This window comes from Falco rusticolus, chromosome 12, assembly GCF_015220075.1.
Source record: "Falco rusticolus isolate bFalRus1 chromosome 12, bFalRus1.pri, whole genome shotgun sequence".
NCBI classification, from domain to species: domain Eukaryota; kingdom Metazoa; phylum Chordata; class Aves; order Falconiformes; family Falconidae; genus Falco; species Falco rusticolus.
The window spans coordinates 15,217,734-15,230,900 of record NC_051198.1 but is presented as its reverse complement, the minus strand read 5'-3'; the positions used below and the strand labels follow the sequence as shown (position 1 = coordinate 15,230,900).

Genomic DNA, 13,167 nt, shown 5'->3' with positions numbered 1-13,167 from the left:
AATTTCCCACAGCATAGTGGGATAAATATACCCATGCACTCCTCTAGTCCATTGCATGCCAATAAGAAAATGCTTTATGACTAAGATGCTGCAAACTTCAGAAATATCTAAGTTGTGTAAGGATGTTCTCTCAAACAGCAGTGCCACGTTGAACACCAGGTCATGTATCTGAGAGGGTGCCACTGTCTAGACCGCTAATGCTCCTTGCAATGAGAGCCTGTTGTGTGGAGGTCTACCAGCTAGAGTGAAAACAGATGAAGCTCTTCCCTGTTGCAGTTAGGGCAAATAGTCTCAACAGCCTAATGCTGTTGTAAAGCATGATCACATTATTTGCTCTCTGAGGAAAGTTAGAAATTCACAGCTCTAGTTATTTTAGAAAAGACAGAGGATTAGTTTATTCTGAAAGGCCCAAACATCTGTCCTTATTCATGATGTGGACAGTGGGTTCATACAAATGAAGACTTGCAGGTAAATGCCTGACACACATCTGCCCCTTTTTCAGTTCCACCTGTCTCCAACCTCGCTAGGTACTGACCTTCGCCCATGTCTCACGGTTGGCATAAAATTCCCTCCTCGGCCTCAATGCATGAGCTGAGCTGTTTGAGTTGCATTGTATCCAGGATACAAACCTTGATTTGGTCAAAGCATTTATATATTTAAACACTGAATAAAACAACCATTGGGAAGAAGGACATCACATGAAGACATTAATCATCATGTATTAATAATTTGCATTTGACAGGTTGAGACAGGAACTGTATAAAAATAAAAAGACGAAGCCACAGTCCCAAAGGGAAGCAAAATTATGGAAGCAGAGCAGGGGTAAGTTTGACATGGACATTTGGTACTTCAGGTCATTGGAGAGTGGTTTGCAGCAGCTGTGCGCATTGACTGTTCTAGAGGACCCTCAGCAAGTGCAGGCTTGCTGAAAAGCATCAGACATAATGAAGAAGGTGCTTCACAGAAGCATGTATTCTGGAGCTGTGGGGTTTTATTTGCATCTACTGAAATTAATTTCATCTAGCCTTTTCTTTTCATTTTTTTCTCTCCTGCTGGGACAAGTACAGGAACAAAGTTGGGTTCTTTTTAGAAATGATTTTTGTTTGTTTGCTTGCTTGTGTTTGTTTTTTTCTTCCCTCTCCTTGCAATACGAGAAATCTTTGAAGGATAAGAAAGAAAATGAGGTGAAAATGAGAGAAATTACATGTATTGCCAGAAAATTAAGTGAAAAATAGAAATATAAAATACCATAATAAAATATATAATATGAATCTATATTTAATACAATATTATATATTCTAAATATAATAAAAATATGAAAATAAGAAAAAATGAAAGAAAAGTAGATGTACATCTTAGTACTGTCACTAAAGTAATCCTAGATTGCTGTGAGAAACTATCACGCACCTGATGATTGTATAGAAACTGATGACAAGTCTGTTGGTCAGAGGCAATCCAGTTCACATTCAGCAGAGGCAGACCATTCAAATGCTAACCAGACCAATATTTTCTTGCTCCACAGAAAGGCAAAATACTAAAGGACCACTTATCCCTACAGGAGATATGTCCCTTTACGTATGTGAGACATACGTGAGGGCATGTGCAAGGGCACTTGCCTTACTGCTGCCCACACTGCAGTGCCCCAGAAGAGCAGAGAAGGGCAAACAAGGCAGGGCAGGACAGCACCTTTCCCCAGCTTGAAGGAATTCCCATTTCCCTTCAAAGTTTATAAACAGTAAAATAACATTTACTGAGGTATGTGGTGATGTTGTATGCTACAGCTATACCCTTGAGCTCAGCCTCAGGAGCCAAATAGAAAAGCAAAGATCCTGATTCCCATCTCAGCCCTTCTTGTGCTGTTGGAAGCAACCCCACCACAGCCAGGGGTGTTGCACAGGGTGGAAAGGAAATCAGAACTGGTTTTCAGCATAAGACAGCAGTACTCCTGTTTTTATCTCTGCTGCTAATTATTTATTTAGCTCATCAAAGGCTCAGCATTTTTACTTGAGGGGAATTCAGGATGAGCCAATGCTTGCCCATAACATCTGCCACATCCTCTCTCTTAGCTGCTCTGAACCCAAATGCCAGTTGTCCCCACCAGTCATTGCTATAATGAGCTACACATCTGATGCCAAAACTAACTATTGAAATAAGATTTTGATTGAGCTTCAGGTGAGTCAACAATTTGATCTCTAAATGAAAAGTTTTAACATATTTAGATTCATACCATTCCTGAATATTAAGAAGCCAGCACACAGCTGCACAGTTATCACTGTCTTTCCTGTTTCAAATCTAGGGCAGATTTATAGCAGTTCATGTGCTGCTCTGTGCAAAAAAAATCCCTGTTTCCACTTGCTGATTGCTTAACAGTGACAACCTCCCGTGTCATTCATAGTCATGGAAAGTAATAAAAGCACTGATAGTTACAGATGTTACCTGATCAAATGCTTAGCAGAAGCCTTGGCTTAAAACGTTCAGAAAGTAGCACCATTGACTGATGGGCTTTGGTTCAGCCTGACAATCTTGCATTTTAGGGATTGCCATGATTTCCTAAAGAGGCAGATGGAGGAAGAAGGAGGTTAAATAGTTTGCTCAATGTAATTCGGTAAGCAAGTGGAAGAAATAACATGCCTACAGAATCACTGTTGGGAGTAGTGCTGATTTAGCTTCCAATGTGATAAAGCCTTCCTCACATTTCAAATCTGATAATTTCCCCTCATAATGTCATGATTTGGGGATAAAATATATCATTCTTGATGTTGTTGTTAAATACAGGTTATAAATCTTTTTGACCTGGTAAAGGCATCTTCAGCAGTACCAAACTCAGACCAGAGCTGTCCTGTAAGCATGTACCTGAACCGCAGAGGTGTGTCGTCTCCTTAAAGGAACAGTGAAAACAATGAGGCTTGTTTGTATATGTAATGCACATTTAAGTATCCAAGGTGCTCCACTTGATGTCCGAGTTTTCACTTCTTCAGCTGGCACCTGCAACAGGTCCCCAATACTCCTTGTCTCTCCAGTCATGATTTGTAGAGTTCTATGTGCTGACAGAGATCCATTCTAATCCCTTTCACATTTTGGGTTATACCTGCTGACATCTGGGTCCGTTTTAGGAGGCATCAAAAAATTATCAGTGACCACAGAGCATGACAGCTACACCTAGCCTTTCTAAATCTGTATCTGAGAACTTCCTCCCTCCCCTCACTTCACTCTTTATTTTAAGTGGGACACCAGCAATCCAGGTAGTCTCCAGACTACTAAGAAATCTCCTTCAAGGGTGGTGACCCTGTAGTAAAAGCAGTGGCTGAAAACTATGTGCTTGAAAGAGAGGATGATTTATTTTTATCCACAGGTATTTTGCAAGAGAGCTATAAATAAAAAAAAAAGAAAGCTTAAAAGCATATTGTATTCCTAAAACATACTGAGTTCCTAAAATCTGCCTTGCCAGTTTGAGATCATCCTGCTTAACTTAGCTCCCACTTTCTCACGCGCAGGCTCCAGGCTGTGGGTAGGTGAAACAGGGTGCCTTGACAGCTCCTGCCTCCCCAGCCTTTTGACACCCTACCCCATACTTCTCCCCTCTGAAGTCACAGGAAGATTTTTCACCCATTTCAAAGCTGTCTTTGGTTTAGAACTTTGGTCGGAGGGACTTGGAGGAGAATACCTGCTCCTACTGCAGCAGGTTCCCGATACTCCTCGCCCCTCCAGTGCTGACCAGCTGAGTTCTGGCTGCGGGTATTGTTTTGGGGGTTGTGCAAGAAATTATATTCAATTTTTAATTTTTTTTTTTTCTGTAGGACTATTTTATCTATCAAATACATAAGGCAGGACAAAGAGGATGGCAGGGCAGAATAATTCAAAAGTTACAAACACAGCCAAAACTTAGTGCCTTATTTCACTGCCATAGCTGTAGACTCACCTATCTAATTTCTTGTCCTGAATGTCCTATTATACCCTCTCTCTTTCATACCAGGCTTTCTGCTTGTATGCTTAGGATGTTTTTAGAAAAACTGTACTTTTTTGTACAATGATTGCACTGGTTAACCCCAACATAGGATAGTAGTGATACAGCTTGTTTCCTCAGAGAAATGATTTAACACTCATAATTTGAAAAACATAGAACTGAAAGAGACACAGTACTAGAAAAATAGAAAAGAAGAATACATTGGACTAAATAAACCATATGATAAAGTCTTCATTAACTTGAAGTTAACTTCATTAACTAAGCCTGGTTATTTTTGGATTTGCCTATAATAGGCAGATTTTCTGAGCAAAATATATGTACTCAGAATGAGCAAAAATCATTCTTTTCAAGTGATCCAGTACAAGGTGAATGCAACATTTTTTTCTTATTTAAACCCTTTTTGAGGCTTTAATTGAGGCGTTGATTGTGAGTAGTCTGTGTTAATGCTCTGGTCAGGGAAGGATGAAAGAGGAGGATTTCAGACAAGCTGAGGAACTTAAAACTTGAGGCAGAAATCAGGTTCATGCTCTATGTAATTTTTTGAGTGTTGTACTTGTAGGTTTTCAATGAAAGCTTGTACTACAAGGAAGTAAATTATCCTTTCTTTGTTCTTAAAAGGGCACAGAGGAAATGTAGCTCAGATTTTCAATGGAAAAGAAAGAAAATGTGAGGTAATAGATGTCTTTGAGAACATGATATGGGTTACTTCATTGTCATATTATACTTTTTCCCCAAACATATCTAATATGAAGGCAGTACAGACATGTACCCTGTAATCCATAATAAACTGCAATAGGGCCAAGCACAAATGAAATCCAGTCCTAGCTGGGGATAACAAGCTAGTACTGCAATCTAAAGAAACCTTGAAACTATGCCACTAAGATATTTCTATGTTTAAAATGAAATGTTCTGATTTTCATAGCAAAGGCAGCCCAGCCAGCAGGCTGATCTGCTCTGTTGCCACAGCACTGATGTCTCAGTCACAGAAGGATTTATTAGGTCCCAGAGCATTAGACAAGAATCCCACAAAGTGTTGCTGCCTGGAAAGGAAACAGGAATTGGATTCAGCCTTTGGTGCAGGGCACTGTAGTGTGCAAGCAAAATCACCAGTGTGCCACAGCAACAGAGAGGGATGCGCTGGTGCTGGACGAGAGAGACACTTAGCCTGGCGTCCTCGGATGGGAAAGAGCTCATCCACTAGAGGCTAGAGCCATGCTTTAGGGTGGCTGAAAAATCCCTGTAGACAGCAAGGTAAGCTATACCATAACCCCCTTCTGTTCAGCTGCTCCAGGTTTACAGATTAGTTTATTTGCAGAGATGAACAGTTTGAGACAGCCAGCACTAGGTGTGAATTTGTGCTGAATTTGCCCATCTGTGCTCCCTCCCCTTCCCCTCGCATCACTTTGAATTTGCCTATATTTAAATTATGCAATATATTTACTACCTCATAATTTACTTCATTTTGACAAGAAAACAAATAAAAGAGCTGTTTGCTCAACCCAGAACTTTTTAAAAATTATCTACTTGTTTATTTAATCGGATTGAACTGTGGAATTGGTTCTGATGTAGATATTCCAAAACGTGCTCTGAATTTTTCTCAGAGCGGGGACTGCACAGGCAGTAGCTGCCCAATAGACATATGGGCAGCTGACAGCATCAAGGCACCCCACCAGCAGCTTTGTCGTCTGGCAGATTGCCTCAGAGAGTCAGGCTTGATGAATCAGTCCTTCTGCCAGTGCTGGGAGGGTGGGGGACGCCTGCGCCTCTTCTTCAGAATGAGAAAGACACACAGTAGTGACGGCTGAGCATCCCCACATGTTATACTGCCAAGCTGGGATGGCAGCATTCAAGTGAACCTGAATCTTGCTAATGCGAGTACGCAGAGGCAGAATTTCAGCTTGGTTACTCTGGGGCAAAGATGGGTCGCTAGCCTGGTACCCACTTTTCTCTCTGCTGCCTGCAGAGGTTCATGGACTGGAAGTGCTATGGGGAGGAATGTGACAGCGCTGCTGAGGTGTGGCAATGGGAGAGGGGAGGATAAATGAAGACAATTGGCTTGAAACTGTCCTGTCTCCCTGTGCCTCTTCTTTTTCATCCCTAAAAGGGAGCCAGCCAGGTCTTCATGTAAACTGAGCAGGCAATAAAGCCTAGAGCACCCCTGCTTCTCCCTTCCACCTCTTGATCCTTGCAGCCTCCTCTGGTTGCTCTTTCAGTCTATGACATGACAGTCCCTTGCTTCCTGGGCAGGCAGGAGGAGGAACAGCTACCTTCAGGTGATGCCTGGAAGGACTCACCTTCAGAACCTGGCTTCTCCCATCCAGGCCTTGTAGCACCCAGGGTGGCTGCTGTCACAGGCTGTTGGCTGAGCAGAGGGCAGTGACAGCCCCATCTTCTCTGCATAATGTCAAGCAAACCGCCTGCACCCTCAGTGGCACTAGTGATGCTGCAATCCCTCTGCTAGAAAAACAATGCAGAATTACTTCTGATAGATGCTTGGCTCTTTTATGATTTGCTTAGGGAGATGAGCCACATTGAGGACACAAGGCTATATGTATGGCTGATAGTTTAAATTCTGTTCTCTTTGTCTGGGAACACTAACACCTTTTATGAGGTGAAGGACTGTTTTCAAGGGGAAAGGTGAAATAAACATTGGGAGCAGGATTCACACCTGTGTAGAGTGTTAACAAAAGTTTGAGGGGCTGCAGCAGTCACATTCCAGGGCTCAGTACTGCACCTTCGTACAACACCAAGCTGGAGTGTGATGAAGAGGTGGCAAGACCTTGTGCTATACAAACTCTGCATAATGGAAGCATACAAGGTTTTAGCAGTTTGGGTTTTTCCCCACTAAAACACAATATTGTTGTTTGTTTCACCTTTTCTCTTTGTTTTCCCCATCTAGTCTCTCGTGGTAGAAAATTATATTGGCTGTGGCTTAATTAGATAATCATGCCAGAGCTGGAGTATTTTTCAGAGTAAATCCTTTTATTTAGTTGTTCTTAAGCACCTTCCATCTGAGTTTTCTTCTAGAATTTCTGTTGTATTTCATTGTGTGGTAGCACAGGCGTTCATAACTGGTTTCACTGGGATTTATGTATATGAGGGTTATCCAAATGGAGTGAGAAGAATAGCATTTTGGAGGTCAGAGGTGGCATATCTCTGGGAGCAGCACACTGACATGAAACTTCCTGCAAAATTTAATTGATATCTTGGTTTTAGAGTAGAAAATAATAATAATAATTATATATCTTTACTTCAGAAAAAAAAATTAACCTTGATATTAACACCTTTAAAGTACACATTTTATCTAGCAAGTATAAGGCTTTTTGATTTTGGCCTTTACATTTCCAAACAAACAAAAAAACCCCCTCTTTTTCCTTAGCAGGCTTAGTTTATCAGTATATAAATCTTGCTCCTGTTGCTGGCTGTACTGCAGGCAAAGGTTTAGGTGCTCACTGAGTTGCTGACCTAGAAGTTACAGGTGAATGGAATCAAAGCTGTCTGGTCTTTCTTGTAAACCCCAAAGACAACGAAGAATAGCAAAGAGAGCTGCTCCTTGGCCTGATTAGCACACATAGTGGTAGGGTCTATATTGCTCCAATGTGAAATTGTAATTTTTCAGGTGGTTCCTAACTCCAGCAAAGTCCTACAACTTCCTCTCCAAATCCATACATCCTTGTAGTGGTGATGGCTGATCACACTTCTCCATTCCTTGTTATTTCACAGCTGTACACCTAGAGTCACCAGATGTTGTTCAACTATCAAAGGCAGTGTTGAACAAAGCCTTAGGAAGGCTTTTTGCTGCCTCACTGTTTTCATTGTGCGTATGTGGGATTGCGCTGCAGACGATTTTTCTCTTTCTTCTTTCTTGGCACCCCTTGGCTGTGGCTAGTCACAGTGACAGGGCCAGGCCTTTGATAAAACCTTTGGGAACCTACATGCAGTATGAACTTAGTGAGGACTGCACTTTAGCTGAAGGTGGCCAAGCTGTAACCTTACAGCTGCAAGGGACTGAGAAGTTTCTAGCTTTTGTAGTCATGGGGACCCACCTACTGACAGTTTGCTGGTCTTCCCCAGTTAATATTGGATTAACGTGCTCACTGAGCTTTATGTCCATCAGTTAGTGAAACTGTGTATGTCTGCACCAGGTTAAAACCTGTTTTCTACTGCTTTTTACATGATTTCAGTCCAGAAGCTTTTCATGTTTTCAGGGTAGCAAAGGGAGTCTAGGAAAAAACATAGAAGCAGAGTTGTTCTTCCAGTTTAGAGAAAGTCCCCGAGGACATGGTCTGCAAGTAATTTCCTGGCTTCTGCCATTTTCATCTCTTTATATTAACCCTGATTAAACTTGTTGATGACAAGGTGGCATATACTCAAAAGAGCTGCAGGCTGCTTTTCAAATCAGGTCACATTTACTAGTTCCCAAACAAGAGTTGTTATCTTGTGGAAAATTTGAAGCTAGTGCCTCAGTTTACCCAGAGCAAATCTTAATCTGCCATATAATGGGAGAGAACCACAAAGTAACCAGTTGCTCCTTACATTGAACAAGGTGAAGATTTAAAAAGTAATTAAAAACAAAAAAAGATCCACCCTAGTTGGTCTCACAGTCGTTGCAGCAGTGTGCAACATCTGTCTAGCACACCCTCCAACCACCTGCCTCTGAAATGGCTATGAAGAAGCAAAGCATATATCAACTCGGTTTTATTTTGTAGCCCTGTTTAAAATGGAACAACCCTGGAATATCTGTCCCATGGGAATTTCCAATATTGCAACATCTGTTTCTGTCAAGAATCAGGCTGAAAATTCTCCGTAACCATTGCTTTGTTTGCTTATGGAAAGAAAACTTTAATAAGAGTATCTCATTTGGAAATGTGGAAATATTGCTATCAATCTTTTTGTGGATGTTACAGCTTTGGGAGTGAGAGACCCATCCCCATCATACATCATGTGCCCTGGGGAGTTATTCTACTCCTGGAAGCAGAGCTCCCTAAATTAATCACATTCACTTTGCTCTCTCTCTCCTCACCACAGTAGTCTTCCTTCCCTCCGTGTTGTCCCTGCTTTCTGCCCCTGAAGTGGCAAAGGGGTGGTCTGGGTGTACAAGGAGAAGGGGCAGCTGTCTGTGGGGGAGTGGGAAAGGAGTAGAGGACGTGGTAGAGGAGCAAAGCAAGGGCTGGAAGCAGAGTACCCTCGCAGGTGCCAAGGAGAGGAAGAGCATTGTAGCTTCCCACAGGTATAGCTTTCATTTTAATTTTCCTGACAAGAGACAAGAAAAAACTGGATCTAGCAGAACCCCCTGCTTTGACACTAAAAATGTGTTTCATTTGAGGTATCTGACCACCTTTGCCATCAGAATACCAAGGTTTTGCTAGATGCATCTAGTGTTCCTGCCTGTAAGAGCTTTGAACATGTGGTCCAAGACACATCCAACTAAAGCAAAGTACTTGTGCACTTTACAAGAGCTCCCTCAGGGAGGGGATGATTTGGTGTGAGTAATTAATCCCCCTGCCAGATAGAAACCGAACAGCTCTGCCTTATGCAGCCGCAGCTGCAGGAGCCGAAAAACCAAAAACCTCCTTCATTTCCAGGGAGTTATCATGTTTTTCAGTTGTTCTTGGACACTAGCAATAGATATCACGCTTGTCTGTTCCAGCTGCACCCTCCCTGCTAAGGTCTGCACTTACTTAGGTGAAACAATAAGCTCCTCTTACATTTTCCGATGTTTTGCTCAATTTTGAGTGCATAATGTTTTGTCTTTTTCCTTGTAGTAACAGCACAACTTACCAGGTGACACACACTGTTGTTTATCTGCAGTGATCCCTTACATGTTGTTTTAATGACAGTTCAAAAAGGCAAGAGAGCTGCACAATGTTTAGCTAAAGACAGAGGAATGAAGAAGGAAGATATAATATGGAAAGAGTGACATGAAGTCATAAAAAAGTAGATGAAGGCAGAGGGATCAATTTGAGTGAAAAAAATCCTTTATCTTTCCTCTCCTTTTCCATTCCCAAATATGAATTACATGTAATTTTGCTTAATGCAATCCAAATTTCTTTTCATTTTGTTCCCCTATGGATTTTTCTACAAATCAAGGGCTGCTAAGTCAGAACAGAGCACTTTTCAGGACTCGAACCTCTTTCTCCTCTTGTGATTTAACCAGTCACCAGACTGAGATTTCTTATTTTCTATTCAGATTTGTCAAGCTGGACATTTTGTGAGACTTTTTGCTAAGTAGTGTAATTACGAGAGCTACGACTTTTGATTTTTCTGTGCAGAGAATTTTTTTTGTTTAAAGCTTTCTGCTAGATTTGGGAGTGTGTTTTATGATGTGACTGGCTGTTTATGCTTGTGCTCTCTCTTCTCTCCCTACTATTTTGAGATACCTTTTATGCTAACCACTATTTTACTGAGCACAGGTGGGTGTATATATACTTAGGCCACAGTTTTGTCAGTCAGCATAGGATGTTCCTGATACAGGTATCTATCATATACATAATGGCAACTACACTTGAGATAATCACAGGTGAAAGAAGCCCGCCATGAGGACTCAGAGATAAGAAATACAATATTGCTTCCAAGGATGGATTGACACCCACTGTTCGCTAAAAATTCGGTATTTTCTCTATGCCAGCGCAGGGGTAACATGAGGTGCTTTCTTTTGCTCTAGAACGGGCCAGGAATGGAAGCAGAACAGCCTTTTCTGTGGGTTCCAGTCCTATTTTGCACCCTCAGAAGCCATGGAAATTTCACTGCTGTTCAGTCAGATTTGGATAGGCACTAAAACTTTGCAGAGGCTGACTATTCAAAGAAATACTGAAGCTTTTCTTAATTAGGCCATTGCTTATTCTAAATATCTATAGGTAGAACAACTCATAAAATTGTAGATCTTTTTCCCCTAAAATGAAAGTGAAATTATATAACGTGTAAGAGAAGTATGTAGGAAAAAAAATTCTATTCCATTAAAATTTAAAAGGTTTTCACTGAAAAACAAGCAGTAAAACAGAGCTTCCTAAATTCTGCTTTTGAAAATGGATAGCTGAAAAGGCTATTTTATTCTTTTCTTGAACCTGTGAACACCTGTTAAAAAGAAAAGATGCAAATAAAACTATTTCATTTTCTTTTCCTTTTTTTTTTTTTGTATTTTAATTTTTCTTTTAAATAAACCATAGCTTCTGAGAACTATGGGACACTTTTCTGTTATGAGTCCAGCAAAGCTCTTGAACTTTAAAGCAGAACTTTACGGTGTGTAGCTGCAAATTCTTACAGTTAGCATTTTGGCAATCTCACATGCCTTCTGTTTTGTTTATGAAAAAGTTGAATGTAGTTGGCAACCTACACAAACAGCCTGCCTGCCTCCCTGGGAGAGGTTTCCGTACCACCTAGCTCCAGCATCTAGTTTAGACAGTGACTGCAGAGGCAGATCAGGGAGGGTTGCCCTTCTTCCTCTCACAGCTCCAGTGCACAGTCAGAGCAGGGTGACAGCCGCTCTCCCTTTCCCTGGGGCTCACGCCTCAGACAGACCCATGAGCTGGACTCACAACAGCCCCAGGCAGCAGGGTGCTCCCCCATGTTGCCAGGATGGGGGCAAGACCATCTCTCCGTAGTAGCAGATTTTGAGCTCTGGCCAGCCAGGAAGACAGAGCTTTTAGTGGCTGAGCCTATGAGACAAGGCACTAGCCTAAACTAGTCCAGCTCTCTTTGACACATGAGTTTGTTCTACAGAGCTATCAGAAATAAAAACTTCTGGTGGCTAAAATCAGCAGATATATCTCCAAATGATGTGACTGATCCACTACTCCCACAGGCAGTCCTTTTGAAGGCTGGTTCGTGATGTTATTATGCGGCTGCTTCTGGGATAAGACGTGTGCTTCAACAACTGCAAGTGAAATGACTGCCACAGATGCAGATACTGTGGACAATAAGCGATGTCTGCCTCTCTTGACATTTCCTTCCTGCAAAGTGAACGCCAGTGAACAGAGTATAGAAAGTTACAATAACCAGCCTTAAATTACTTCTCCTATTTCTCCTATCAGTGATCTGGTTTTCCCCCTGTCATGTTACATGCACGTATTAATCTGAAAACTATAGCCTGACCGGTAAAGAAACTCCTAGAGAGCTGGCAATTTTTTTTGTTGGTTTGAAAGGATTTATGAATTTATCTGTTCCAGGGATGTTCCATCATTCTCAAATGCCAAAGTTTTGAGTGAGTTATGGCCCTGAGGAGAGTGAAATGCAACTATTAATCATTGGCAGCAATGGGATATCCTCCATGGGCATCATATGCCATTGTCAGTAGATCACAGAACTGCTGTTGACCTTGAATGGAGCAAAGTAAAGGATAAAGGTCACCTTTATTTCATCTAAACAACAAAAGTTTTGAAAATGGCTTGTCATGAAAGCATTAAAGATCTGCTGCACAAAACCCTTCAGCTGAATGATACTGGCTTCCCTCACAGACTTTCTGATGATCAAAGTGATAGTAGAGGCACCTTAGAACTGAGTAGTACTGTAGAAACTGTAGCTAACACGCTAAGCTGAAAAGGCACTGTTTTTACATTCTTCTGTGTTTGTGTGGTCCTGTGACCTTCAGAAAAAGCTACTAAATGTTTGGGGTTTTTTTCTTATGTCTCTTTTAATAGTAATAATAACACACAGAAGTACCTCACAGTCACAGGCACGTTTCAAGTGGAAGCAGCTGGAAACAAACCAAATAACCTATCTCTGGACACTCTAGAGCTGGCTTTAAATACCTGGGACTACCTTCTTTTTCCTTTTACACTTGAAATGTTATAGTCTTCCTTTTTCCATGGTGTCTTTGCATCCCCTTCAATTTCAACCAGTTGTCCTAAGCCTTTTCCCATAAATAAACTCTGGATACTTGTCTTCCTGTTTATCGTGGCCTTGGGTAGATCGTGTGTGGCCACCTGAGCTTTCTCAAGCCTACCCCTCAACAATTTTATGAGGAGCTATTGACTATGTAGCCAGGCATCTTGGCCAATAGGAGAACATCCATCACCATGACAGTATTTTTTATATTCCAAATCTCTGCAACCCCAAGTTTACATTCCCACCTCCTCCCCCAAGTATAGAAGCTCATATCATTCTTTAACTCTCAAAAAAAAAAAAAAAACCCAACAAACCCAAGAAAAAACCCCCACCAAATCCAAACCACAACTTTAATAATTCACAACAGCTTTAAATAGGCT

At 41.4% G+C, this 13,167-nt stretch overlaps 1 protein-coding gene across 7 annotated transcripts in view; it reads left to right on the top strand.

Moving 5' to 3' along the window:
• LRFN2 (leucine rich repeat and fibronectin type III domain containing 2) overlaps positions 1-13,167 on the top strand; it is a 160,877-nt gene that overhangs the window by 128,196 nt on the left and 19,514 nt on the right. For 2 of the 7 annotated variants that reach the window (XM_037405780.1, XM_037405782.1), the window contains one exon: positions 743-822. The exons of the other annotated variants lie outside the window; for them this stretch is intronic. In XM_037405780.1, coding sequence (XP_037261677.1) covers positions 743-822 — 80 coding nt within the window. Of the gene's footprint in view, positions 1-742; positions 823-13,167 lie in introns of those variants that run through there. 7 annotated transcript variants of the gene reach the window in all.